Source organism: Dermacentor andersoni, chromosome 1 (genome assembly GCF_023375885.2).
Source record: "Dermacentor andersoni chromosome 1, qqDerAnde1_hic_scaffold, whole genome shotgun sequence".
Taxonomy (NCBI): Eukaryota; Metazoa; Arthropoda; class Arachnida; order Ixodida; family Ixodidae; genus Dermacentor; species Dermacentor andersoni.
Window position 1 is genome coordinate 240071493 of NC_092814.1, and position 27841 is coordinate 240099333.

At 42.7% G+C, this 27841-nt stretch overlaps 1 protein-coding gene across 3 annotated transcripts in view; it reads right to left on the bottom strand.

The window, feature by feature from the left end:
• Window positions 1-571: 571 nt before the first annotated feature.
• The window catches only part of garz (Sec7 domain-containing protein garz), a 115895-nt gene continuing 88625 nt past the window's right edge, over window positions 572-27841 (bottom strand). For all 3 annotated transcript variants that reach the window (XM_050196412.2, XM_050196414.2, XM_050196411.2), the window contains exons 27-34: window positions 19826-20007; window positions 18506-18686; window positions 17513-17643; window positions 13615-13716; window positions 4640-4753; window positions 3993-4314; window positions 3139-3449; window positions 572-735 (exon numbers count right to left, since the gene is read on the bottom strand). In XM_050196412.2, the coding sequence (XP_050052369.1) occupies window positions 709-735; window positions 3139-3449; window positions 3993-4314; window positions 4640-4753; window positions 13615-13716; window positions 17513-17643; window positions 18506-18686; window positions 19826-20007 (1370 nt within the window). In that variant the 3' untranslated portion in view covers window positions 572-708. The remainder of the gene's footprint in view (window positions 736-3138; window positions 3450-3992; window positions 4315-4639; window positions 4754-13614; window positions 13717-17512; window positions 17644-18505; window positions 18687-19825; window positions 20008-27841) is intronic.

Sequence of the window (27841 nt, forward strand, 5' to 3'; positions counted from 1 at the left end):
AAATATGGGACGCCATGCAATAGAGGGTTAATCAAGACGAAGCAAACATGCTCAATCATTGTTATTAAAAGTAGAACAAAACTTCATTTAAGACCACCTCTACAGCTGGGAAGGCGACGTTGAAGTCACTTCAAGACAGTCTCAATATATTGCACTACAGCAAACCTCTAGTCATAACTACACCATGTACTGATGTGCTAAGCATTAAGCTCATGCTTTATTTATAGAACACCTGAGTTAATGCCTGCTGTAGTATCCCAGTGGCCATAGCATTGCGTTGCTGAGCTCGAGGTCGCGGGTTCGATTCCAGCAGCAGTGACCGCATTTCGATGGGCCGAGATAGAAAAGCGATCATGTACTTAGAATTAGGTGCACATTAAAGATTCTCAGGTAGTCAACATTAATCCATAATCCTCCACTACAGTACAAGTCATAATCATATTGCGGCTCTGGCAACAAAACCCCATAATTAAAATTTGTCTAACCTCATCTAAATGCCACATAAAGCCATGAAGTTCCATGACAACTGGTGCTATGAAACCTTTCACTAAAGAACATGCCAACACATAAGTCCAGAAGGTGCCACATTCAGCCTAGTAGATTTTATTAGTATAACTATATACAACCTTTTGATTCTCCTTGAGAAACTCATTTGGAAGCAGAGCAGCAATGCAAATGTAAAAACTTCACTCAGCTGGAGCATGATCCTCACCGATCCGCTGACTTGACAGGGTTCTGGAAAAAAAAATGCAGGTGATGCTGATATACATGACAAAAGAAATTCAACAGCACACTGAAGAAACACTGAAATGCAGATGGTATCCCCTTTCACATGACCTACCAATCACAGTCATATGATCGGCCACATGTTTACAGGAACACTGCTCAAGAGTTGCCTTTACTTGACTGCCACTGTGCACTGCTCAGTAACTATTTATGCCTTGCGACAAATTCTGCCGAATAAAAAAGAAAAAAAAAGAAACTTCTCACTTGGTTCCTCTGCAAGTGGTATTTACCAAGTGTCATTTTGAGTTATTAGTGACACGGTAAAATTTGAAAATTCCCAACGTGTCAGTTGCATAAGTCGGGAGCAAGCCCCCTAAAGATTCAAACCTCGATAATGCAACATACAGCAGGGATTGCAATGGCCCTGGCCCTTTGTCCGAAAACTTTGGCTTGAACCAAGGCATACAGCATGGGCAAACGTGTGCTAAAATCTGCTGCTGGTCAGGGTTGACATGGTGATATTTTCCAGTGCAAGGATGACACAATCAAATAGACAAGACAGACTTGCCGGCTATCAATTGGCACTATATCCTTCAGATATGCTGGAGGTTATGGCGTGTCCATTGAGGCACCATAGGGTACTGCATAGTAAATCTCGGAGGCAATGAAAACTGGCTCATACTCTTCTGCAAACTCCCCTTGATGGTGCTTATAATCCCAAATCGTTAATGGAACTATTGAGACACACTTATGAGTCATAAATGTCAGAGGCCATACTCTTCCGCACGCACCAACTTGATGGTGCTCGTAAATCAGAAGCATGGCACATTTTATTCATTTAACAGCACTTTTCAGGTTTTATTTCAATAATTAAACAAAGAATAGTGCTTTGGTGATGCTACATTTAATATGACCTGTTAAAACCATTTTGTGAACTACAACAGTAAGGTAAAGAGGGAACCTACAATCTCGCACAATAGATTGCTTGCTCTCTCCTACAGTTTTCATAGCCGCCATTGTTTTTTCCGTCCTACGCAATGTTAGTGATGACACTACAGCAGGCACGATGACTCATAGATGCCAGCCAATGGGCAATCATTTGTGATCATGATTTACTCGCAAGCACAAGCTTGCACTTGCATGCACATCCTTCCAGGTGTTCTAGGAAACAGGGAAACGGTGGTCATCAACAAGCCCTGCACTTCCTGTCAACGCTCCTTTGTCACTCTCAGGCACCTTTGTCAGACACCAACCTCACATGAAAGGAGAAAAATAATGAAAGACGCAATAGACAGGGCACTGCTATCAGCACCACTCTAGCTAGGAGAAACTGATAAGTTGAGAGGGAATAGGGAAAGAAAACATTTCACTCCATCTCTATTATTATTATTATTATTATTATGACCTTTTGAAAAATGTTTTCTGGAATATATATGCCATATTTACTCTATTCTAACATGCACTTTTTTTCCAGAAAGATATTTGTAAAAATCATGCGCACGTTGATCCAAGTACAAAACTAAAGTACAATAGTGACAAGCTATCATGTTTGGCATCAAAAGTTTTTGTAATCTAAGCCACATGTCGAGTGCAGCTGTGGGAGCAGTGGAAGTTTGCTGCAGGCTGCTGGGGCCCATAAGGTTTTTATTAAATGTGGTACTATATCTAAAGTGCCATAGACAGCAACAAATAAGATGCTCTGGAGCTGTTGATAGTGATAACGTAGCTTCCTACCGTGACAATGAGGGATGCCCACTCCACTGTAGCTTGGATGCACAAAATTTTCTTTTTCCAAGTGAAAACAAATCACCACTAATTTCTCTCTTACTATAAAAGACTGAACAGTGAGAAAAATAAGGGCATTGCATTTTTAATTTTTTGAAGTATGAAAATCTGGTTGTGTGTTACAATTGAGGATGCGTTAGGATTGAGTAAATATGCTATTTCGTTAAAGGCATCACACCATTCCAGTGTGTTGCTCAGGTTCCACAAGAAAGCATTTCACTTTCGAGAAAGGGTGCGGTGCTTTGGGAGCCTTCAAAAGGTGCATACTGATTGAACTGGTTTATTAGTTGATTTCCATTTCTGCAGATGGAATTTCTAGAAGTTATTTCCCCACATTAGAAAAGAAAGAGACAACGAATCTATGGAACGCTCTTTGTGCACTGTTGTTGCAAGTATGAGCCAACTTGCTTATCTTTACACTTATGCATATTTTGCCGACCCTCCTTGTCGCGTGAAATTCTTGTCACCAAATTTAGTCCAGTCAGCCATATGACTCAAGCCTTTCCCTTGGCTATTAATGCCTTCATTCTGTTGAAAACAAGAGCATGCAAAATGCACAAAGGTCTCAATGATACTTTTGTTAAAAGCTTCAATAGATTGCATTTTTAGTAAACAAGATATGCTTACCTGGCTAGGTGCAAAGACTGAATGATGCTGCTCAGAAAAGACAATTGGGTCAATGACCAGTGGCACAGGTGTTGCCGTCTGAGGTACGGCTGTGGGGAGCACAGGTGGCGGTGACAGTGATGGCGGATGCAGAATCACTGAGTGGGGTGGGGGCACCGGAGCCCCAGAAGCTCCTACAGGACCAACTGGTATGTCGGGAAATGCCATGCTGCTGGCTAAGCCCGCTTTGCTTGACCCCAAAGTCATGCTGCTGCCCTCGCTTCCTACACTGGCACTGGAGGGTCTTCGTTCTGCAATGCCTGGCTCTTCCACTGCAATAAGAGAGGCCACTAATAAAAGGAGGTGCTCAACTCATCTTCATGGCACAGCAAGGCCAGCAAAACACAAACACAAGGCATGCTTTGGTATGTGCTGCATAACAAGAGTTCTTTGGATCTACTTCAATGCAGCAGGTGGTAGCAGCATGCAGAACTTCAAGAATAAGAGAGAGACTTTGATGCAAAAAAAAATTAAGTTGAACACAATGCCTGAAGAATTTGTCTGACCTGATACTTTACACGATCAGACAGGGGAAGTGACAAAATCAGGAAAGGATCGAGAAAGAAACTATAGAAACCAATGAACTACATTCAGCCACTGTTATGAAATTGATGCCATTGAAAACTGAAGCAAAATCCAAAATTGTTATTTGCCTCTTACCAATGCCAGGCTATTAAGAACAAGGCACGTTAGGTAAAGTTGGGCCACATTGAAGTGTCTGACAACTATTCCAACCTGGTCTTTACTATACAGTTTAAATGACAAAAAAAAAATAGTATTTTCCAACTTTCTGTAAAGGGAAACGACCAACACACCCATAACAGAGACAAGCTCATAAGAGTCCTCCTCCCGAGTTGTTCGGACAGCCTGGTCAGCAGAACAGTTGCTTTCAAGCACAGCATCCTCTGATGGAATGACTGGCAGTGAAGCAGGAGGAGTCGATGGGCGAGGTAGTGGCTTGAACACTTCCTCTTTCAGACGAGGCAGAAAGCTGTCAATGCGGTCCCATGTGACTGTCCAGAGCTGAGTGTAACCCGTGGAGGAGTTCTCAAGTTCCTCTCCAGCAGCAGCTTGGAAAACTCCTGCTGTGTCCATGACCAGCAGCATGTTCTTTAGAGACTCTGGAATAGCTTCACTCTGTCAAACGAAAAAGAAAAAAAATGTCACAGAGGCAAAATAACTATGTGTGAATTAACTCGTACAACTGCAACAATAGCTATAATAGCAAATGTCACATGAGCATTTCAACAAGATCAATAATCGCTTGCCTGACAACCATGCATTGTTGGTATTTCTTTTGAGTAGGAGCCTATCACTAAATAGCTTCCTTGTTTTGAACTGAGCTGTACTTTGTGAAATATAGAAATGGCCAGTTGCATAGTACATTTACGACTGCGTCAGACAAATATTCGATCAGCCATAAGCCTTTGCTTTTTACAAAACCACTGATACCGATACTTACCAGAAGGTCGCTGTCCTCAGCATGCATGTACTTGTCCATAAAATCCAAGATTGTCAACCACAAGGCAGTAAAGGTGGGCAAGGACAGCAATGGGTTCAAATGTTGCAAAAATACCTGCCAACAGAGATTTAAAATAATAGTAAGTAATGTAAACTGAAGAACCACAATTACATTATCCGTGTGAAAAAGTGCATTCTACTAAAACCAAATTTTTAACAAGGTAAATAAAGAGCACAATTATCTGTGGAAACCAAAACCCAGGAACTGAGAAAAGCAATTCTCATCAGGCATGTAAAATAAAAAATAACTGCTTTCTATGTGGTTCAAGCAGTGCATTTAATACAAGTCTTACTTTTTTTTTTTTTATGCACAAAGGACAGTGAGTTCTTTTGCAAGTGACATGTATGTATTTGCTGAGATTACGAATTACTCCCGCATGTGTGGATCCTCTATGGCAATCACCGCAGCCAATGTTTACTGCTAATGATTTAGGCAACTAGGACACTCTTGTAAAATTAAGACATTTGGTGCAGAAGACAGTGGGCTGCCAAACAATAATTTATTTCCCAGGTTACAACCATGTTACACAATATTAGCTTTACCCATTCAACAAAACACTCATTTTTATGGGTCATTAACAAGAATGTGTGACAGAACCGTAACAAGAGTGCCTATGTAACAAATCAAATCATAGGCTTGCTAATTTTGACCTAAAGAACAGAAAGCTCATATTAGAAGATCCACACTCAAGTAAGCTTAGTTTGAAAATCTTAATGAACAGAAAAATAAATTTCTTACAAAGTTAAAAAAAAACTGTTCCATTGAACTTTTATTCCACTAACGCTTCTTCTTTAGGTACAATTAGACCTTTAGCCCCAATTGAAAAGCAAAAAATTCCACTTTAGTGCACTAGGAAGCATCAATGTTGCAATTCAGTGCATCTTAAGAAGCAATATTGCAAACATCTTTATTTTAACCCTCTCTGTGTTTTTAAGTGTGATTTCAGTGTATTAAATAAATACAGCTCATAAATTATGATTCGGTACAACTTTCCACCCAGCTGCCCTCGCAGATCTACCACACCTCTAGTGGAGCTATTCCAGACTGCGGTCATCAAGGCACCGCTACTTGTGAAAAGTGGGGCTAGACCCCCAAGCCACCGATCTGGCTGACATCTGTGGATCTATGGTCCACACCACAGATTCTTCCTGGACTTCATTGAAAAAAAAACAAGCTATACAGTAGACTACTGTTAATTTGACTCTGGTCAACTGGATTTTTCGATTAATTCATTTCGATCGAAGGTGCCGGCCAGTGCCCATGCATTTCTATGAGCACAAACTTTTGTTATTTCGATCCTAAAATTGGCCTTCACCAGATAATTCAAACTTGACCAGACAGCAAGCACGTGCCTGACCCCTATGGTAACTCCAATAGCAACCCCTTTAGTGGCAGCGTCTGTCTTGGCAGAGCTCAGGGGGAGTGAATGCATTGAACACACGTAAAAGAAATCTCCCATCAAAAACGCCTATTTTCAGCCTGTACTAGGAATATTTCCAAGCAGAAACCATAGCTCACAATAACTGATTACAGTATATACACAATTATAATGTGTGCCTTTTTCTTTGTTTTCGATAAAATTTGGCAGAAAATTGCATGCGTCGTCAGTGGCATCACTAGGGTCAGCGGCACCAGGGTCGGCAGTCCACTGCAACACCTTCCCTCCACCCTTTCATTTTAAGCAACAAAGCTAAATTTTAACCTTGTGACTTGGTTCAGAATAAAGTTTGTTCTGTAGCTAACGACTAATTATTTTAATTTCTTTTTGAAATGTACAAAGTAACGAGTGCACCACACAACTCCCAATTTCAGCATGACATCACATCAAAAGTGCATATTTACGTGTTTATACTGTACTAACAGACAGAAAAACAGGTGTGCAATTTTTTTTATTTCAAAAAAGAACGTTTCTTAAAATATGAACAGAGCAAATAGTTTTCGTCAGCTAAATGTCCAGATTGACATTATAAAAGTAAACATGCACATAAAACACAAGAAATGCGAACTATGAGAGAGAGAGAGATACTTTGTATTAGAAAAGATATTTTTACTGGCACGTATACAACTGCTGACATGCTACTCTCTTAAGGAGGGGGAAGGGAATTAAAAGATTCCAGGGGTTAATGGAAAAAAGAGAATAAATATAAATATGAAATGCGCAAATGAATCCAGATAATCATATTTACAGGTGAGATAGTGGGTGAATCCAGGCTTATATAAATCATACAGTAAATCTTTAAAGCTTTCCAAGAAGACCATTTTTTGATAGGCATTAGAACAATAAATCCAAGACCCGCCGCTGTTTTGGAGGTCCGGGCATTGGACCTAAGATGCTAGGTAATGTTAGCAAATTATGACAAACCCCGTCCATTTGGCAATCAAAAGAATGTCTCTCGTCACGGTATGCGGGCCATTCAATTAAAATGCGCTCCACTGTCTCGAAGCTGCCACAATTATCACTGTAGGGATCAGTGGTGCACCCTACGTGATACAGATAATTGTTTATGAATGCTACATTCAGTCGAACCCAATAGTACAATGTCTCTAAGTGGCAAGGAAGTGGTCGTGGAATTTTTATCTTACTCCAGGGTCAATCAATAGCACAAAGTCACCTTGGTTAAGAGACAGATTCCAGAGGCAACCCTTTTCTGCATAGACATATTTTTTGCCATGTTCGAAGCATGAGCTTTTGTAAAAAATATTGTGACGCTACCGTGGAGCCCGTTCATCTCAGTTGCATCAAGATGAATGTACTGATACCGTATTGCACGCTGTCAGTTGTTCAGGGACACACCAACTTATGGGCCGTAAACTGTTCGAGTGAACCTGCAATACTACCACAGGGTCTGAAACTTGCCGCCTACCATGAAGATCAAGTGCTATCGCTCGCCATTCTTACAGAGGCCCTTGATTCTGCGGATGAGCGCCATTTCGTTAATGTCTGCCCTGTGGCGCACTCCTCATTTCTGACTATGGTAAACAAGTCACTCAGCACTAAGCAGCGTCACGAAGTGGGGAATATTCTGCTAAAACATGCCCGACTGTTTGACTTCTTCCAGCAAGAGGGACCACCATTGTTTCCTCCTTCTCGTATACACCATCGCATAGATACGGGATCTGCCCAACCGTTGCGACAGAAACCATACAGAGTCTCACTATCGGAATGCAAGGTGATCAATGACCAAGTCCACGAAATGCTAAATAAGAATGTAATCCAAGAATCCTGTAGTCCGTGGGCAGCGCCAGCGATTCTGGTTAGAAAGAAAGATGGTACATGGCGATTTTGTGTTGACTACCGCCGCCTCAACACCATCACTAAAAAGGACGTATATCCTCTTCCGCGTATTGATGACGCTATCGACTGCCTCTCATCAGCGTCTTACTTTTCATCTAGCACCGCATAGCACGTCTCACATCAAATGGCCGACGGTCAGCAAAGACTGAACTTTCACATGTCGCCCATTTAAAGCCCTTTATTTCTCGACAGCCTGTTTGACTTGCCCGGCGGGCTTCGTCTGCGCGGAGGGAAATGTGACGCTCTTACATGCATAGTGGGTCCACGCCTTAACAAACAGTTTGTGGGGGCACCGAAGAGTGGTGAAAGAAGACGACGACGTGTGGCTGGCTGGCTGAATCTCAACAGGCGCTCAGCTGATCAAGGCCAACGCATCTAACTCTACCCGGCTTCAAAGTAACGCCTTTTGTGGGTGTAACAATATTATTCTAAAATTTCAGTATTCTAGTCCGTTTTGGGCAGCTTCATCTGCTTTTTCATTTCCCGAAACACCGGCATGGCCAGGTATCCAATGGAAAGTGACGCAATGGCCATGAATGTACGCCTTGTGGTGAAGGTAGGCAATGCCACAGGCTACCGGTTGGTTGTTACATCGCTTGTGCCTGTTCCACATACTTTGTAGAGCTGCTTTCGAATCTGTGAATATCATCCAGCTCCTTGGCAGCTGCTGTCGAAGTACATGCACGAGGGCCTCTTAATGCCATATAGCTCAGCTGACGTAGATGATGTCGCTCGCTCATGACACAAAGTGAATCGCTGTTCTATACAGGGCACAAAAAGTTCATTTAATGAGCGACATTGAGTTGTAGAGCTATAAGTGAATATGTGTGTTGTGGCTGCATATTCTTTGTGCATACAGGGTCCTGCATATTTCAAAAAGCATGTTCTAAAAAAGATTTTCCGCTTACCGCTTCATTGTTCTTGCTAAAATTTTGCAGGATCGCATTTTGGAGTCCATGTCGTTCGGTGTTACACTTGCCACATTTAATTGCCTGGCTTTTAAGAAAGAAGTGCAAATTTGCCTCTGCTTATGGGAATGCGAGTTGCTACCTCAATGCCACAAGCATAAACTTGTGTTACAACCTGCCAGCCGCTGCAGAAAGCAGCGTTTCACGGAGGGCTGCCGCAAGTTCCAGAGTGGGTAACACACGGCAACCCTCCCTGACAGGCTGCTTTCTGTAACTGCTGGAAGGCATTGACACAAGTTTATGCTTACGCTGTTGCAGCAGCAGCTCACATCCCCTTAATCGAAGGCAAATTTGCACTTTTTTCTTAAGAAGCAGGCAATTAACTCTGGCAAGTGTCACATTGAATGACATGGACTCCAAATTGCAATCGTTCTGCAAAATTTCAGCAAGAACAGTGCAGCAGTAAGCACAAAATCTTGTTTCGAACACGCTAAGCGAAATATGCAGGACCCTGTATATTCCAGAGCAGTCTGATGAGTCGCTGCTTGAGACATTTTCTTTCTTCCTTGTTTTTTCTTTTTGTGCTGATTCCAGGGATATATAGCACAATTTCCAGTGGTGACAGTGTCCAAGGTGGTATGTTACGTGGCTTAATTGGCGACACCTGAGAGCATGAATCTAGATAAATATTGTCATGTAGTAGTGACGGTGAAGAAAGCAGCAAAACTGGGAATGACAAAACTAACATTTTATTAGACGAACTTGTGCCCTCAAAACCAGGCTACACTCAAAAAACGGCGACAGCGGTGAACACAGTCAACGATCGGCAAAAATCTGATCAGCGGGTCAAGCGTGTTGGCATACATCAGTCATTGAAGGTTCCAGAGTAATCATTGGTGCCCGCACGTCTTCCAGAAAGTTCTACATCATTCCCGTCACGCATACATGAAATCAGAGATTATGCAAGTGTCAGTGACAACAGACAGCAAAAAGAACCATCGATAATATTCGATAAACTTCTGATACATGCAGGCGCGTCCTGTGCTGTGCGATAACATTTGTTGGATGGTGAAAAGCGGTCACCCGGAAAAGACAAACAAGTACACGTGTCAATGCCCACCTCCCAAAAAGCATTGTCCCAATGCTGCAAACCAAACAGGAGAGCTAAAAACAAAAAGGAGACTTATTAAACAAAACCAACAAAACAACAAAGAAGCAAAGTCCAAAGTAACACAGTCCAAAAAAGTCCAAAGTTCCCCCAGCTATGTAAAGTCCCAAAGTTCATTAGTGCTGGTAGAACGGCTTAAGCCGCACAACACGGACTATTTCAGGTCATGAGCAGCGCCACTGTGATAGCGAAATGCCGACTGGCACAAACTCATAGTCGAGTGCGCCAATGCGCCGGATGATCTTGTAGAGTCCGAAATAGCAGCATAATAGTTTCTCACTGTCTCCTCGTCGGCGTATTGGGGTCCGAACCCAAACACGGTCGCTGGGTTGGTTGGTTTTGAGGGCACAAGTTCGCTCACTAAAACGCTAGTTTTGTCATTCCCAGTTTTGCTGCGTGACATCTGGTGAAGGTGCTAGTGTGTTCATGTACCAAATGCCCCTGCAAAGCCACAATCCAAGCCCGAAGCCCAAGGACAAGACCAACATCGCCCAAGACCAGCGAACTAGCCGCAGACTGCAAGCACTGCCCCCAGAGCACGGACTTCTGCCTGATGCGACCAGGAAGACCGTGGCCAGCTTAACTAACTTGTGGTTGTTAAGCCTCAGCATCACCCATCGTGCTTCAACAACCCAGAGAGCCCTCTACCTTCCGTGGAGCTACGTTGAAGGATCTCGAAACTTGCCTCGAAACCTTCAAAAGGGTCTCGACCTTCAACAATTGGACCTCTGAGGATAAGCTACGACATGTGTACTTCTCCTTGGAAGATGCCGCCAGGACTTGGTTCGAGAACCAGGAGTCCACCCTTACAACGTGGGACCTGTTCCGCAGTAACTTCCTGAGGACGTTCACGAGCATTGTCCGAAAAGAAAGGGCAGAAGTTCTGCTGGAAACCCAAGGGCAACTACCCAATGAGGCCATCGCCATCTTCACAGAAGAGATGACCAGTCTTTCCCGGCACGCCGACCGGGAAATATCCGAAGAGAAAAAAGTGCACTTCTTGATGCAAGGCGTAAAGCAAGAACTTTTCGCTGGACTGATCCGCAACCAACCGAAGACCGTAGCTGAGTTCTTGACAGAGGCAACGACAATTGAGAAAACTCTGGAAATGCACACTAGGCAATATAACCACCAAGTGCTCACACCGCAGTGTGCCATCCAAGCACTAAGTTCCGGTGACCTCAAAGAGACCATCAGGGCCATTGTGCGCGAAGAACTGCGCAAGATGTTTCCTTCGTCGCAACCGCAGGTGTCCTCAGTCACTGACATCGTCAAGGACGAACTTCGACGGTAATTGGGCGTTTCCGAAGTGCAGCCCGAATCGCTGCTTCCCGTGCCAGAAGCGATGACCTACGCCGCCGTCGCTCGCCATCAAGGTCCCCCCCTCAGCGCCTGCACCAAGGCCCTGTAACGCCGCAATCAATTCCATCATCCACTGCCGCCACCGCCAGCACACCCACCCATCGCCCAGCGCAGCTACACAAGGAAGACAGACAATTGGCAAGCCCCCGACCACCACCCGCTCTGCCATCACTGTGGAGAGGCCGGTCATGTGTACCGACGATGCCCATACCGTGACTTGGGACTGAGAGGGTTCACCATCAACGTGCCGCGTCCACAACTCGGAGAGCGCTCTCGTGACATTGCCGACTACCTCACCGCCACTCAGTGGAGTTCTTGACGACCGTCCCGTTCGCCGTCACCAGGCCGCTACTTGTCACCACAGCGCCGTCCATACACTAGCCCAGCCCGGGGCCAGTCCCTAAGCACATATCCAGAAAACTAAAAGCAGCAGCCGATGGAGTTGCGGTTGCTGTTCATCGAACTGACGAAGATCCTCCACCGCCGTCGAAGACACCGAAAAGCCTGTCTCGAAGACATATCAATGAGACGCCGCCATCCCGACGAAGTCTGGAAGCAAAGAATACGCCAATGAAAGACGACACGACGCCACGTACCAGCCACAGATCAACGCGACACAGCCGTGATATGATGCCAAGTCCTAACTGCAACGGAAGACAAAGAACCACCATCCTTGACGTGCTTCTCGACGACCATGAAGTCACCGCACTTGTAGACACGAGCCCACTACTCCGTCATCAGTGGAGTATTCGCTGCCAAGTTGCAGAAAGTCAAGGCTGCTTGGGGCGGCCCTCAAATCCGGACAGCTGGAGGACAGCTAATAACGCCAACTGGAATCTGCACGGAAGAATTACCATTCATGACCGGACCTACCCTGTCACTTTTGTTATCCTCCAACAACGTTCACGAGACGTCATTCTCGGCATGGACTTCCTGAACCAACACGGCACAATCATTGACCTGAAGTGGCAGTCGATAACGCTGTCAGAATATCAAGCGATACCGCCGGAGAGCTTTCGTAGTCACCATGCCTTGAGCGTGCTAGATCAAGTGAGCATCCCAGCTCACTCCAGCATTGATATTTCCGTCTGCACCGAAACACCCGCAGATGTAGAAGGCATCATCGAGGGTGATCAAAATCTGCTGCCCGATCGTGAAATTTGTGTCCCAAGAGGGATCCCTCGACTGCATGGGGGAAAAGTGAAAGTGATTCTGAGAAACTTCAGCCACGAGTTGAACCACACTAACAAGGGCACGACGATCACACAGACAGAGGAAATTGTAGAAACCAGCAGTGCGTTTGTCCTCTCAGATTCTGCCGCATCTACCTCGCCGACCATAGTTGCCAAACCAGACTGACATAAATCCAAGTCTCGCTGTGAGTAAGCAGCAACAGCTCAGAAATCTCCGACGATACAAAGACTGCTTTTCGACATCATCGAGGATTCGACAAACACCAGTTGCAAAGCATCGCATAATAACCGAGGAGTGTGCTCAACCCCTCTGCCAGAGCCCTTAGCTAGTTTCAACGCGAGGACGTGAAGCTAAAAGACAAACAAGTACACGTGTCAGTATGCTTACGAGGGCCTGCCCCCCCCCCCCCCCCTTTTAGTGATGCCATTGTGCGCAGTGCAAACGGACACAATGCCAAAACCGCATTTGCGAAGTTCGTATTATGCAAACCAAGTGTGTTGCGGCAAAGCTGACGACAAAAACTGTTCAGTGAAGCTGACTTTAGGAAACCGGTCGCCACTGTTCATAACATATTTTTCTTGCTAAGAAGTCGGGTGTGCATTAGATTTCAACTTTCTTTAGGAGCATTAATTTCATTTCTACCTTAGTTTTCTACTTTGGGAATATATAAAATTGGTGCCCACTTGATTTGGGGGCACGTTAGAATTGGGAAAATTCTGGTAAATAAATCAGTGGTGTGTTTGGAGTTTTTTCTATGCCTTGTTTAATTCGACCTGCCGGGTAGTTCAATCAATTTCATCGGTGCCATCAGGGTCAAATTACTGGAAGTCGACTGTATGTATATATAATATGCTCCGCCTGTTTTATGCTGCAGAGCAATGTTTCTAATTAATAAAGAAAGACTAGCTATGATTAATTATAGCTTAGATATTGGGTCATTACGAAGGCTGTAGCTTGTGCACAAAAATGCATGCACTCTAGGACTTACTTTGCATAGAAGAGTAGCACCTCTCATCCTAGTCTCTTCCATTCCAACTGGGTCATGAGGACTTACATTCTCCATCAGCTTGGACAAGAGGGGAAAGAGAACCTAGAAAGAAGTAACACACATTTAAGAAACTCATAAGCAGTAGATGTACAGAAGATTGTAGATACAGTACTAGTAATATGCACACATACTTTGCCCCATTTTACACGTATCCAGATTAAAGCATAAAATCATGTACACATCCATTTTCTGCCTGTGTGTGGGCAGGTGCAAAGATGGAGCATTTTGCTTCAACAAGAATAAGGATTTGTTGTTCGCTGCACCTAAAAATGGTGATACCCCTCTCCCCCCCAAAAAAAACACTATACATGAACTCTAGCAGGCAGCATAGAATTGTAGTAAAATGTAACTGTCAAACAGTCAACCAAAAATAGTTATTACAAGAGAATTTTCATACTGCAAAAAACACAATACGCTTTAACCTGCCAGCTTACAGAACCACAATTCCTTTGCCTCCAATGCCTCTGGAAGATAAGTTGATTACTTAAACATTGTTGAGAGGTAGCAATAGCGTGTTTTTTACTGCAACAACAGCTCAAAACTTGGTCTGCTGTATCCATACGTCCATCATTTTTGCTACAGCATCGTCATCGTGCCAGCATTGACATCGTGTGCTGTCATCACTCTCTCGGCCTCAGTTTCACCCTCACCATATAGCGAAGAAAAAAGAAAACCTACCCATTCACACTACTGGAGATCAAACTCTGAACCCTGTGAGCAACTGCGAGCCAGATGCATTAACCACCAAGCTGTCGCATAACTTCCCCATTTAGTAATCTGTGCAGGGCCTTATGTGATTTGCAGGCTCTGAGAAGTGATGGCATCTGCACATTTATTTCAAATGCCACAGCAGGAAATAATTGTAACAGACAAAGTCAATGCTGTATACATCACAACGAAGTCATTGTTCTAAAGACGACAGCGTTCTCTACAAGCGTGTGCTGCAGTCAAAGTAAATGTGTTTAGAGCTGGAGAAAACAGTGAAGTCTGCATCACTTTTTTCCCCCAACTTTTGTTACACTGGTAGACATGGTTGTCTATTACAATGTCTAGTACCATTGTTAGTTATATGTAAAGAAAATTAAACGCCAACACTGCATGCTCAAGACGACTTCACTATTTTGAAACATAACACAATAACGTAAAGGTTCAAAACCAACAAAATGGTCAATGTTTTTTCAGTCTATGGAGTTAGCGGTAAAGTGTGTAAAACAGAAGAAAATACTAAAAGAATGCATTCAAATATAAAGGATATCCAGATAAAATGCATTTCTTCTGTGAGCAATTACACAATGTGTCAAGGAGCTAATAAATAAAAAGGAATTGCCAGACTCGAGTGACTCTTTGATTCCCTGTTATCAATTACTCTCTATAGCTGTCATGAGCACCCTACTCCTCTATATGTTTAAAGACTACCACATGAGCTTGAAAAGAACCCCTGGCACTCCACGAGAAGTTAAAGTGCCATGTAAAGAACTCCTGGAAACTTCTGAACAATATTGAGAAGCTCCCTCACAATATAAGAAACAGCTTGCATGCAGCAGTAAATGCATGCTGTCTGCAGTACCATCCATTTGCAAGCAGGAAATGCAAGATACACCCAGTTAGCGAGCCCTCCGCAATGTGGCCTTTACCTTTACTTTCTTGCCATTATTTATTTATTTATTATTTATTTAGAACATACTGCAGGCCTACAGTAGGCCCAAGCAGGAGGGGCGAATACATAATATATGCAAAATGATTAATTATAGCTTAGATATTGGGTCATTACGAAGGCTGTAGCTTGTGCACAAAATTTCTTTCACCTTCACCTTTAGTTGACCTTTACTCCTAGCTGTACTTTCTTTCTTTCTTGCACATTTTCTTCACAAACCTACAAATCTCGCAGACAGCATGTACAGCACAAAGCAAACATTGATGGGATGAAGAAAAAAAGTGTCGTATTGTACGTGCAGCAACGTTGCAAGCACTACATCTCAACCGATGCTGTGATATGGTGCCTGAAATGAGTTTGACAGAACAAGCAAGATCAGCCTATTTCCTAGCTCGTAAGTGCTGTAGTAGTGAAGGGACAAACTCTGTATGGCACCCACCCAAACTGTCCAGGAGAGAAAATGCTACATGGAAACACAGGGGTTAACTAGAACTTTACTCGACTAGTAATTCCAAAAGGCTGCCATCAAAATTGCAGGTACTCCACATTGCAGCACCCAATGCTCGGTTCAATCAGTATGCCTGATTAGACCTGATCTTTTTTTAAACAGCAGCAAACACGTTTAGCAGGTCCTTAATGTTGAATACAGACACACATATTTTCTGCATTGTCATTTTTACATCACAATCACATATGTAACGCAGAACTTTGCTACAACAAGATATGAACAGAGTAGGTAAGGAACATTTTCTGCACAATGTGTAAAGTAAGTTATGCTTCAATTTTATGGAACAACTGACTAGTGTTCCATAAAACACAACTATTACTACTGTGCAGTCATGCTTACACAAATATATAAGCAATGGACATGACATGATCATGCTTTTAACCCCTTAAGTGTTCTACTATTTTGACCAAAAATGACCATATTTTGCTTTTTTTTTATATGGCTTATTTTAAATCTTAACTCCATTGAAAACCCTTCTAAAGCTTTTTCAACCTATTTGTTTCATGTTTTAAGCGTGGAAACTTCATTTTATCTCTTCACTATGAGACATATACGCACTTGTCATTGCCACAAACAGCACAGCTAGAAATGAGAAAAAATGCTTTATTTTACCCTGTTTCAAGCAAAATCCTTCACCAAAGAAAGCTTTTCGTACATTCTAGCACTCGTAAGGCAGGTGAGAGTCAAGCAGTGGCTTTCTTTTGCACGGAGGACTCATGTGCGAGCTGTCAGTAGCAGATGCCATCGTTCAACTCTGACAAAAGGCGCAAAAAGCATGGGATTCCAGAAACGTATTCTTTGAGCGCTGAGAAAGGCTACTATCTATGTAATAGAAAACAAAGACTGTAATAAACACGCCCCTCCAGTGTTAACGAAATGGCTGCCAAAACACAAAGACTGAATCAACATGGCCTTTGAGGCACTGATAAAGTGCTGATGTCCATGTACTAAAACAAAAAAGAGCAAAATAATCATGGATTTCAAACACTAGCACTGCAGCCGTCTATGCAGTAGAATAAAAATGAAGTGGATATGTTGAGTTCGTCCAAATCGCCTTGAAAACAAGACTATTGCCGTTGATGAACTGTGCTCGTCCAAAGCAAAATTAACCAGGATCAAAGCAAAATTAGCCAGTGTGTTGGAGCTCATCCAACACACTTAAGGGGTTAAAGCCACAGCACAACTTGTTGCACACTAATGCTTTTGTTCATGCTTCTCTGAATGTTCGTTCAAAATTGCATAGACAAAGTCAAAATCACCATAACTGGTAACCTCCACTTTCCCATTTTTTAATTCAAAAGAACAATTCTTAAGTTCCACTTTGATATGCCACAAAATCTATTATGACTGACATTTTCTCAAAATGAAGAACTATTACTAATTAAGATTGAAGGTCAGCCCTTCTCCTTGCTAAGTGAAGAATGAAGTCAGATGACTTTTTTCTTTCTACTATAGCACACTAGGAAAAGATGTCACATAGAAATGTGTTCCTGCAAGTTAAATTGACATCTTTTCCTAGTGTGCTATAGTAGAAAGAAAAAAGTCATCTGACTTTATTCTTCACTTAGCAAGGAGAAGGGCTGACCTTCAATCTTAATTAGTAATAGTTCTTCATTTTGAGAATATCATATCACATGGACTTTACGATGTCAATTCCACTGTGAGTAAAGACGGACCTTGTTGAAACAAGCTTCCCACTCTGCGGCTGACAACGCCTGAAGGTCGTGAACCAGCAGAGCACGCTGCAGGTAGGTCAGTGCTGATGTGCGGATGTTTCTTCGGGTATCGCAGCACAGACGTGCAATGCCTGAACAGAAGAGCAGATTGTCTGTAGTTATGATGATGATCAAATAGCGCAAGCTTGAGTGCACCTGCTGCAGGAAATTTCACAGATTAAACAGACCTATGAAAAACCTACAAGCACATACCAGGGTGAATCAGAAAGTCTTTGCCCCTATTTTTTATTTGCCAAAATAAGGTACATAGAGGCAATTACAAATATGCATACTATTCTACGTATCTTGAACTATTTTTCCACATAGTCCCCACACTGGTTCAGACCATCAGTTCCATAGCAGCACTAAATTTTAGACGTTCCTGTGCCATGTTGTCGTCAGTCAGTGACACACGCAGTGTCCCCAAAGGCTCATTGTCATGCAAGTCTTCACAGCCATTTGCGAACTCATAACATCACCACCTTAACTTCTCAAAGCGAGACACCTTTCCCCACGCGTGGGCTGGATTTCCCTGTGGATTTTGATGGGCATTTGTCCCTTGCTCCATAGAAAATTAATCACACTTCGTTGCTCATATGCCATGGCATATGAACAACCAGAAGATGGCGGTCATACAACCGCCATCTTCAACAACTGACAGCAGTGCCGTGCCATGGAGCTACGGGCAGATAAGGCCGGGCCGGTCCAAGAAAGGTCCACTGCTGGGAATGGATATGTTGACTTCGCATTTACAGCCGTAATTTGGCTAAAAAAATAGGGGCAAATAGTTTGATTTGCCCTCATAAAGACAAATAAACTATTTAGACATGAAATATATTCACACATTTTTTCTATGTTCTGAATCACATAAGCATGTTTTCATTCATAACTTGGGCACCAAATTTTGGAATTTGTGCACAAAAATACACACAGGAAAACGAAATGATGACACACCTTGCAACAGTGGACACCAGCACAAATTCCAAAGAGTTGGGTGCTGACTGCCCCTTGCCAGCCTGCTTAGATCTCCTGAAACTGGCAGACCAGTGGAGGATAAAACAAGTTCAGGAACCAGGTCCCCTGGTTGCAATATTGAGGCTGCCCTTGTGTGCAAAGTATGCATCAGGTCCAAAAGCTGCAAGAGACCAACACAACAAAGAACTGCAGCAATTCAGAGTTTTTTAAATAAGCAACCTGCAGCACAATAACCAAATCTTCACTCTGAAAAGTAAAATTGGTATTTTGTACTATCGTGCTTCAGAAATTTCATTTGAAACTATTCAAACAGATACAAAATACAGAAATGCTCACTCCAACTAGACAAATTCTGAGCACTTTTAAACGAAATTTGTTGCACTTAAACAAAAAAGTCATATTATAGTGACCATAGGGAGCACAATAGTTATACCCTCAAAGTATGTAGTAAAGGTGAGCAAAGCATCAAAATTTTTTAATCATTATAGCAATGTAATGTAACTTAACTGATACTCTACAAGCTGGCATACAAATACGACACTAATGGGACTATAGAAATTTGTTTAACTATAGAGAAAACTGCATTTAAGTGAAGGACAGAAGAAACCTGAACGTATCATAGTTTTTTTTTTTTTTAATAATTTATGGCTGTCACCTGGTGTTAGTGCTCAAGAACATTTTAGGTATCCTGCCATGCTGTCTTCCAGGATGTTTTAATGCCTCTTTGGCACAGACCTCGTGGGAGAACACTGATGTGGCATAGAGTCCATGTTCCACTTTGCACAGTGTAGTATTCGACTACAATTAACTCACTGCGTCTATGCCACCCTTTGCTTTCCTTCTGTATATTTTTCTTCCCTTCCCACCAAATGAACCCTCTGTACTTCCGTGTGGGTTTGTGTCTTGCTTGAAAAGAACAAAAAAAAAATACAGGAATTGGTGTTGGTAAAAATTGTTGCAACCAAAGAATTTTGTTTATGTGTCTGTTGAGAATATTCACTATGTGTTACAAGTTGAAGTTCGTTCAGAGCTGAAGTTACCATAAGTCGTGGCGTTACCAGGCCCGCCAAGTTTCAAGACATTCCAAATCCATTAAAAAAAACGTCTGACACGTGAAATGCACAGCAGTGCCACCTAAGGAGTTGCAGTGTAAACCACCTTCAGCTAACACTTCAGGATATGCACATTCAATTTTACTGCATGCAAGAAGAACAAAAAGCAGATTCAGGAATGCGGATGCAGAAGCTGTGAGACTGAGTGTTGGTTTCTGAAGGCAAAACGCAGTGTTCAAAAACCAACCTGAAGAGACACATGTTGGTACTCGGAAGATGCTCCCTCCAAGCGGTCCTCATCATCAGCTTCGTAGCCAAGGCTATGCTGCTGGCTTCTGCGATGCAGTGCCTCCTCTCTGCGCCTCGCCTGAACCTTAGTGATTCGTTTGGTTTCTCGCGGCTTCGCATTTTTCTTAACCCAGTTGTGTCCTACGTGAAAAATTGCACACAGAAGTTTGAATAAAACACAGCATTGCATCAGTGTTGACTATTTTTCCGTAATGTACAAAGGAAGTTATGTTAATCCCTTACTGCATGGTGCATATATGATACACTTAGGACAACTTCTTCAAAGTGAATTCAAGCAAGAGAAGACCTTACATATTTACCCAGACTCTGTGCCAAAATACATAGCAGCTACAACTCCATAAATTACTGTTGAGTTGTTGTTTTCTATAAGATTTGCTGACAGCCCGTCTCACAATGCACAACAAAGAGCACAAAAAACCAGGATATTTTTGCAGTTCCTATAATGTCGACTTTCATTAATTTGACTCAGGTTAATTATATTTTTCGGTTAGTTCAATCCTGAACAAAGGTCCTGGCCGGCACCCATGCATTTCTATGAGCCCAAGCTTTCATTGTTGCAATCCTAAAAGTGGCCTTTGCCAGATAACACGGCTGGGTAGTATCAAAGATAGATCTATCTTAGCTACTATCTTAAGATGCTCTTTGGCTATCTCGTATTTGTATCATGATACGTTCAACAAGACATGTTCAGTATCTGTATTTTTGATACATCATACGAAGTATCGTGTATCTTAAGATGCAAGATACAACTTTGCAAAAAAGGACATTGCAAAAATCCACAAGGAGTCACTGACAGCAGTTAAAATTTATTCTGAGCCGACCCATTCATGCTAATTCACTTTTTTCTAATAAATATCTACAATTGAGAAAATCAAAAGCAGTATGGCACTAGTATTAATAATGAATAAAGTTTTACTAATTACCTTTTTAAGCATACTCGTTAGGCAGAATGTTCCAACCGCAGAATGTAAGTCAAGCCGGTGGTTATAGCATACCAATTTGGTAGGAACCTTGTGCTTAGGACCAGTTTCAAGAAATACAGACTGAACACGTGTCGTGAAATGCATTGCTGTTCTGGCTACAGTTTTGCACACAGTATTTTACACAATGCAGAAACATATTATCGGGAACATCAATGCACATCGCTGCAGGTTTTAAGTACTTTGATTGCACTTTACCAGGGCCTGATCTAGCCACTGCTAAATAGCCACACAGACGCTCCGCAAAACAATTAAAAGCTGCAAAAGGAAGCGCTAAAGAACTGTGAGTTTTACCCGAAGGCGAAGCACTGAAAGCAATAGCAAGGTTTAGCATTGCACTGAAGGCGTCTCAGAACGCTGGCATGATAAGCGTGCCAGCGGCGTTGTTGCAGATGTCACACCTCGATGTTGCACAAGCTGGGATTCAAGGAAAATCGTCGGCGTTGGTAAGTGCTCAAAGAAAGGATTACATAAATTTAGCTTGCCCTTCACCACACTGTGGTATGCACACTGCTGCTCAGCAGGAACGCTAATACAGTTGAACCTGGATATATCGAATCTGAAAGGGATCACAAAAAGGTTCGATATATAGGCGATTCAACATATAAAATGAAAATGTTATACAAAAGTCTTCAAGAGGATTTTACAATACACAATAATTCATTACATGTGGGTTCGATATATCGAAGTTCAACTGCATATGCGCCAGAACGCTGCTCCATAAAGGATGCAAAATGAAAGACGAGTGGTGACATTGATGTGGAGTTCCCGCAACAGCTCCGCATGACATAATGGATTTTCACCTAGTCTGCTTGGGCGTAGTTAATTTCTTCATTGCCAAAGACAGACTACATTGTGTTCTAAAGCAGCCAAGGACTGGACTTACCAAGTTTCAAGACCTTTTACTGAGTTAAATGGTGCAAATACTAAAAGATACTTTGGAATCCATGACATCACATTGATGTGTTAGCGCTGGAGTTTCGGCGTGATATTAACAAAAGATAGAACTTTAACCTTCACTTTCTATTCTAATAACAAACCTATTACAGCTAAATTCACAAGAAGACAGCTTTGAAAGAATATATTTTATCAGTCTAAACTAATTTAGGATCTTTACATTAGTATACTGGCTCTTTAAACCTCAAGGCATTCGACAGAGTAACTACACAACTATTCACCTCTATGCGGGTACTTTGACACTATAGCAGAACATGCTCAATAGTTTCTGCGCTATTTCTAGACACTACAGACGAGTAGTCGTCATGGGAAATTTTTTTCCTAAAGCACCACGTTCAGAGAACCATATGCCCTCATATGGGTTTGAACAGCAGTGCTGCAGAACTTTGAAGTATCAAAAAACTTCTCTCTTTTCATTTCATTCTTTGGTGTTCAGTATAGTTCCATGACTGGCTTCCTCTTTATCACCCCAATATCCGCTGTGCTGTTTCCCAGTCTTGGATTTTCTGCCGCTGTCAACGCATCCGTTTATACTACATTTGCTGGTTTAGTTTCGTGGCACCTTTGTGCATTTCCTGCACTGTGAATGAATGTTTTTCCAAAGTTGTAGACATTTTCCTATATTTTTTCAATGCCTCGTGATAAAAATGAGGAAGATGAGTCTGTTGCCAAATGCAGGTGACTGCCAAGATCTCCAGCACCCGTTTCCAAGCATATTTCCTAGAAGCTTCTACCAAAAAGCTGAGCGCTGCTTATGATAGTCGACATGCTATCTTATATTAGGCATTATCTGCTGCTACATGATCTACTGTTTATTCGTCTGACTGGTACAAAGTCAAATTAAGATGCACATGTTGCAAGACTATGATCAACGGCATGTACTGCTCTACCTTGAGCTTCAACCTTCACATAAAGTTATGCACACTTTGAATGTTGGTGCAAAGCGACTATGCAGTTGTGATAACTATGACAATGATGTGAGCATCCTCTTTGAAACTGGGTGATGACAAATTATTAAGCTACTTCTTTTAACTTTCTACTGTGTCTATGTTTTTAAATACCTTCAGACCCTAAGCTACTATATTTACTGCTGTTTGCTGACACCTAGAAACAAAATCTACACAACACGGTGTATTGTTTATAAACATTGTTACCTCCATATAACATGTGCAACCTATTCATTGCGTAATACAGTCGGAACCCGCGATAACGAAATACCACAATGAAATTCTCGCGACAACGAAACATTTTCATATCCCCGGCGACCTCCCATAGGATTCAATGCATTTCGTACCTCTCGGTAACGAAATGGCGCTGTACTGCAATCCCACATCAACGAAATTTGCCCGAACGTAACTCCGCATATTGCGTAAGGCTAGTGGGCTCCAAAATGTGCTCAAATGCGATTGTTTTGTACTAAAATTGCGTAAAATACCACTACATTACACTTGTGTGAGCGCTGCCAATTTTGTTCATAAAAACAACTAAGTGCCGGAAGCGATCAGTGCACTGGAAATACGTCATGGCCGCCATCTTGTTTGTTGATCGCCCGTTTGATGCGGCACTAGGGTGGCTAGAATGAGGAGGTGTAAAGACCGGCTTCTGGAGGCTGGCCCCAAAACACGTTCCTGCCGCGGTACGGCGTTGCTGGCAGGGGCGCCATTAGGCCGCCGTAGTTTCTCACGGCGTCTGCATACCTCCATGCGGGTAAATGATTTGGTCATGCTTAGTTTTTAAAGAGAAAGCTTTACTGGCCGCGAACTTGCGATTTCGCCGTGGCCGTGCTCCGAGGAGGCACATGATGTCACACCACGTTCCTCGTTGCTGCGTCACATGCCTGATAACATGTCAGAGGATTGAAAAGGAGAGCTCGCATGCACCGCAACCACAGTTGAGGCGGCAGTATGGACGGCGACAATTCTGATAAGCAGGAGGAGGCCTGGAATCGACGTCGGAACGAGATGAAGAGGAAACAAATCGCCCAGGAAACAGATGATCAGCGCGCCGAATGACTGGCTAAATGCCGCAACATAGCTAGACAATCAGACTAACCTGGACTTGCAATCAAGATTAACCAAGGCTAACCATGCTATGCCTTAGCTTTCGCTGCGTATATCCTGGCATAGCCGAGCTAAGCCACTGCCAATTTTCCGCTTGAATGCTCTCATGCTGACAAGTATTATTTTTTTTCAGCATTGTAGATGCCGAGAGAATTTAATGAAGTGTCTGACTGCTCTCATTGCACGTAGAAACTGCAAGCACCGACCGCGCAGCTGATACAGCGAGGAGCGTTTTTGCGTCCACCTCTTGCCGAGGTTACAGTGTATTATTCTAGTACACTGTACCGAGGTTGGCGCCCTTATGCCTTGCCTAAAGTACAGTTCATAGGAATCACCGTGGGGATAGCACGTTGGAACAACCTTGAATGTGTAGCCCGCATATTAGTCACATATTTGCGATTGTAATAGCACTTTAAAGGGAGGAAGTTAATGCAACATATCAGCAATAAGGTAAAAAAAAAATTCTAAAAAGTACAAAACACTGATAACTTAATACGAGTTTATTGCAAATAGCACAGTCATTGCAGAGCACCACATTTTTTACAAAACACGTGGCTTATAACCCCCTTGAGGTTCTTGCGAGTAGCCCACTGGTTTAGCCCTCTGAGCAAAAAGTGAACACGTGATGCAGTAAAACCTAACCACCGATCCTGTTAGTAGCAGAATGCTCGGTGCAGCCAATCTGTGGCATGTACATTAGCTGCTAGAACCAAAAATCCTTGAGCACTTTGCATGTAGTCGTGTATTGCAAAATGCACGATTGAGTCTGTCCTCGAGGGTCTGAATAAGGTTGTAGGGACAGACTGATGAGTACAGAGGAGCTCCCCTCGCTCCATCTCCCACTGTTTGCAAGCTTCTGCTGGCAATTGGTGGGGTACACTTTCTCTTGTCACAAGGCAGGCATCCCTGTATGCCTTGCAATCAGTTAAAATGATGCACTTCCTGGCTACGTAGCCCGCAATGTAATAAACCAGGCGTGCATCACTGTGCTTCTCCACATAGTCCACATGGTCCAAGGCAACTGTTGCTGCTTCTGCTGCTTTGGCAGGTAGTGCAGTGTCATCCTAGGCTGTTCCTTAATTTTCTAGGAGCCGATTGCCATCCCCGATTGCGGACCATATTTGCACTAATCGCTGCATGTTCAATTGACCCCACAGAATGTTGCAGAATTGGTTGCAATATAGATCGTTGTTAGAACTTCCAAAATTTTTGTATATAGATGTCAGTAGAGGAAATTTGAAAAGAAGGATGTCTGGCTGGCGGGAGATAAGAAATTCTCCAGTAAACACCCAGTAACTTGCAGCAGCCTTTGCAGTACAGCTATAATGAGAAATGAACTAATGTATTGAGAGAGAGTGAAGTCACAAGGGAAAGGCAGGGAGGTTAACCAGGCTGAGCCTGGTAGGCTACCCTGCACAGGGGAAGTGGGATTGAAAGAGGAGAACGAAGAAAGACGGTCACATTCTCCACTGTTATGCACACAAGCGTGCACCACTGAATCAGTCACAGGCGGTCATACAGGCTGGTGCATTTCAAGAAACGCACCAGCGCCTTTGTGGCCTTGCACATAGCAGACGCACGAGGCCATGGGCCCAAGATCTTCTCTGTGAGAGGACGGTTGTCTAAGTACTCCAAAGCTGTACGAAGGGCACTCCTCTCGTCTTCGTATATAGGGCAGTCACACAGGATAAGATTGGTCATTTCTTCGATGCCACATCTGCTGCAATTGGGACTGTCCACCATTCCAATTAGTAGGAATGAGTAGGTGTTTATGAAAGAAACACCTACTAGCAAGCGGCACAATAGCATTTCTTCCCGTCGGTTACGACCAGGTAAAATTTGCAATGTCATGTGTGAGTCCATGGCATATGGGCACCGGTTGGTGAACTCCAGTGTGTTCCATTTTCTTACAGTAATAATATGGGCAAGACTGCTGAGGTGCCGCGCTGCATCCGTTCTCGATAATGGTATCGAGGTGCTTTCACATACATCATGTGCCTCACAGGCAGCTTTGTCGGCACTTTCATTGCCAGCAATATTACAATGCTTGGGTAGCCACTGAAATACAATGTTGTGGCCTCCGTCCACCACTTGATGGTAGCATAATCGTATCTCTGCTACCAATTGTTCATGTGGGCTGTGGCACAGAGATGATAAGAGTCATTGCAGGGCTGCCTTTGAATCAGAGAATATAGCCCAGCGACTTGGTGGTTGTTGCTGCACATATGGTCCTGCACTACGGAGGGCGGAAAGTTCGGATCCTGTCGATGTTGTGACGTGGCTGATCTTGAACTTTTTGCAGATTGACATCGACAGAAAGACTACCGCACCAGCAGAGCTGGTTAGAGTCGAAGAGCCATCTGTATAAACTAATGCATTGAAATATCTTAAGATACATAGGGCAAGTATCGTACCAGATACAATTAATCTGCTAGTATCTTGTATCTGTATTTCTAATATTTATCACCTCCATATCTTGCATATGTATAATGATATATTTGCAAAGTATCTTTGCCCAGCCCTGCCAGATAATTCGAACTTGACCAGCCAGCACGCATGCACCTGACCCCTATGGTGACCCCTTTAATGGCAGCATCTGTCTCCACAGAGCTTAGGGGACAGTCAATGTGTTAAACACACATCAATCTCTCATCAATAATGCCTATTTCCAGCGTGCCCTAGGGAGATTTTCGAGCAATAACCATAGCTCACAATGTCTCATTAGGATATTAACCCAATTCTAACTTGCACCTTCTCTTCTTTCTTTAAACAAAATTGGGCCGGAAGTTACTTGTGTGGTGCAATTGGATACAAAACCAAAACCGCTTTTCTGCAACTCATATGGTTTGCCGCATAACACATATATATTGCGGCAAAGCGGACTTTAAAATATGTGAGGCGAAGCTGACTTTAGAAAATTAGCTGCTATTGCACTGTTTTGCTAAAAAATTGGGTGTGCATTAGATGACTACATTGTTTCAGAATTTAAAAGTGATTTCTATATCAGTTTTCTACTCTGGACACATAGAAAGTGGGTGCACGTTTGATTAGGGGTCGTGTTAGAATCAGGCAAATAATGCCAAATGAATCAGCGGTGTGTTTTGCCATTTTTCCTGCAATCTGCTTTTCTTTTATTCGACCCACCGGATAATTTGACCAATTTCATCAATCTCGTCAGGCTTGAATTAAAGGAAATTAACTGTACCACAAAGCATCGCAAAAAAAATAGAAGGGTGTTTGTTCGCTCTTTGTCAGCCTACTGTGACAATTGAAATGAGACAGACATCCTGATAATTCTGTGAGGTGAGCAACAATTGCTGTATAATGATTGAAACAGCATGTAGTTATGGGCTGTTTTGTGGAGGAGAGCACAGATTCGTTTCATCACGAGAGAACAAACTTGGTGGCAAAATGTACATTTTTCACACCTTGTACTGTTTCTCAGAACCATTATTATGACGGATGTCTTAAAAAATGAAAATGACAGCAATTTTCCTAATATACATAATGTGAGGCCTGCAGCAACAAATAACTATCAGAGGAAGAGGAAGAAGGCATTCCTTGTGCTTGCCTAAAACCAAAGATCCACATAAAAGAAAGCACATTTAGAGATACTGCTCAGATACTGAAGCTATCATTCAGTCAATCAAGGATGACATCAAATTTTTAAGAAGCTCATACTAGCCAGAGCTGAGATCAAGACACTCCATTTACTAGAGCAACGTTTCAAGTTAACTCAATCGCTGTGATATTTTTTTACAGGCTTTCGAAAAATCATACATGCTTCAGTATGTTCATAGAAAATACCCTTAACTGCATGGTGTATCATATATGATATGCAACAAATTCTGCTCATAATATCGCAACCATGCATTTCATAAGAAAAACAAAGTTTGGTTGGGCATCTTGTGCATAAACAGAGCCTTACCTAATCTTTCACAAGAAAATGAAAAATTA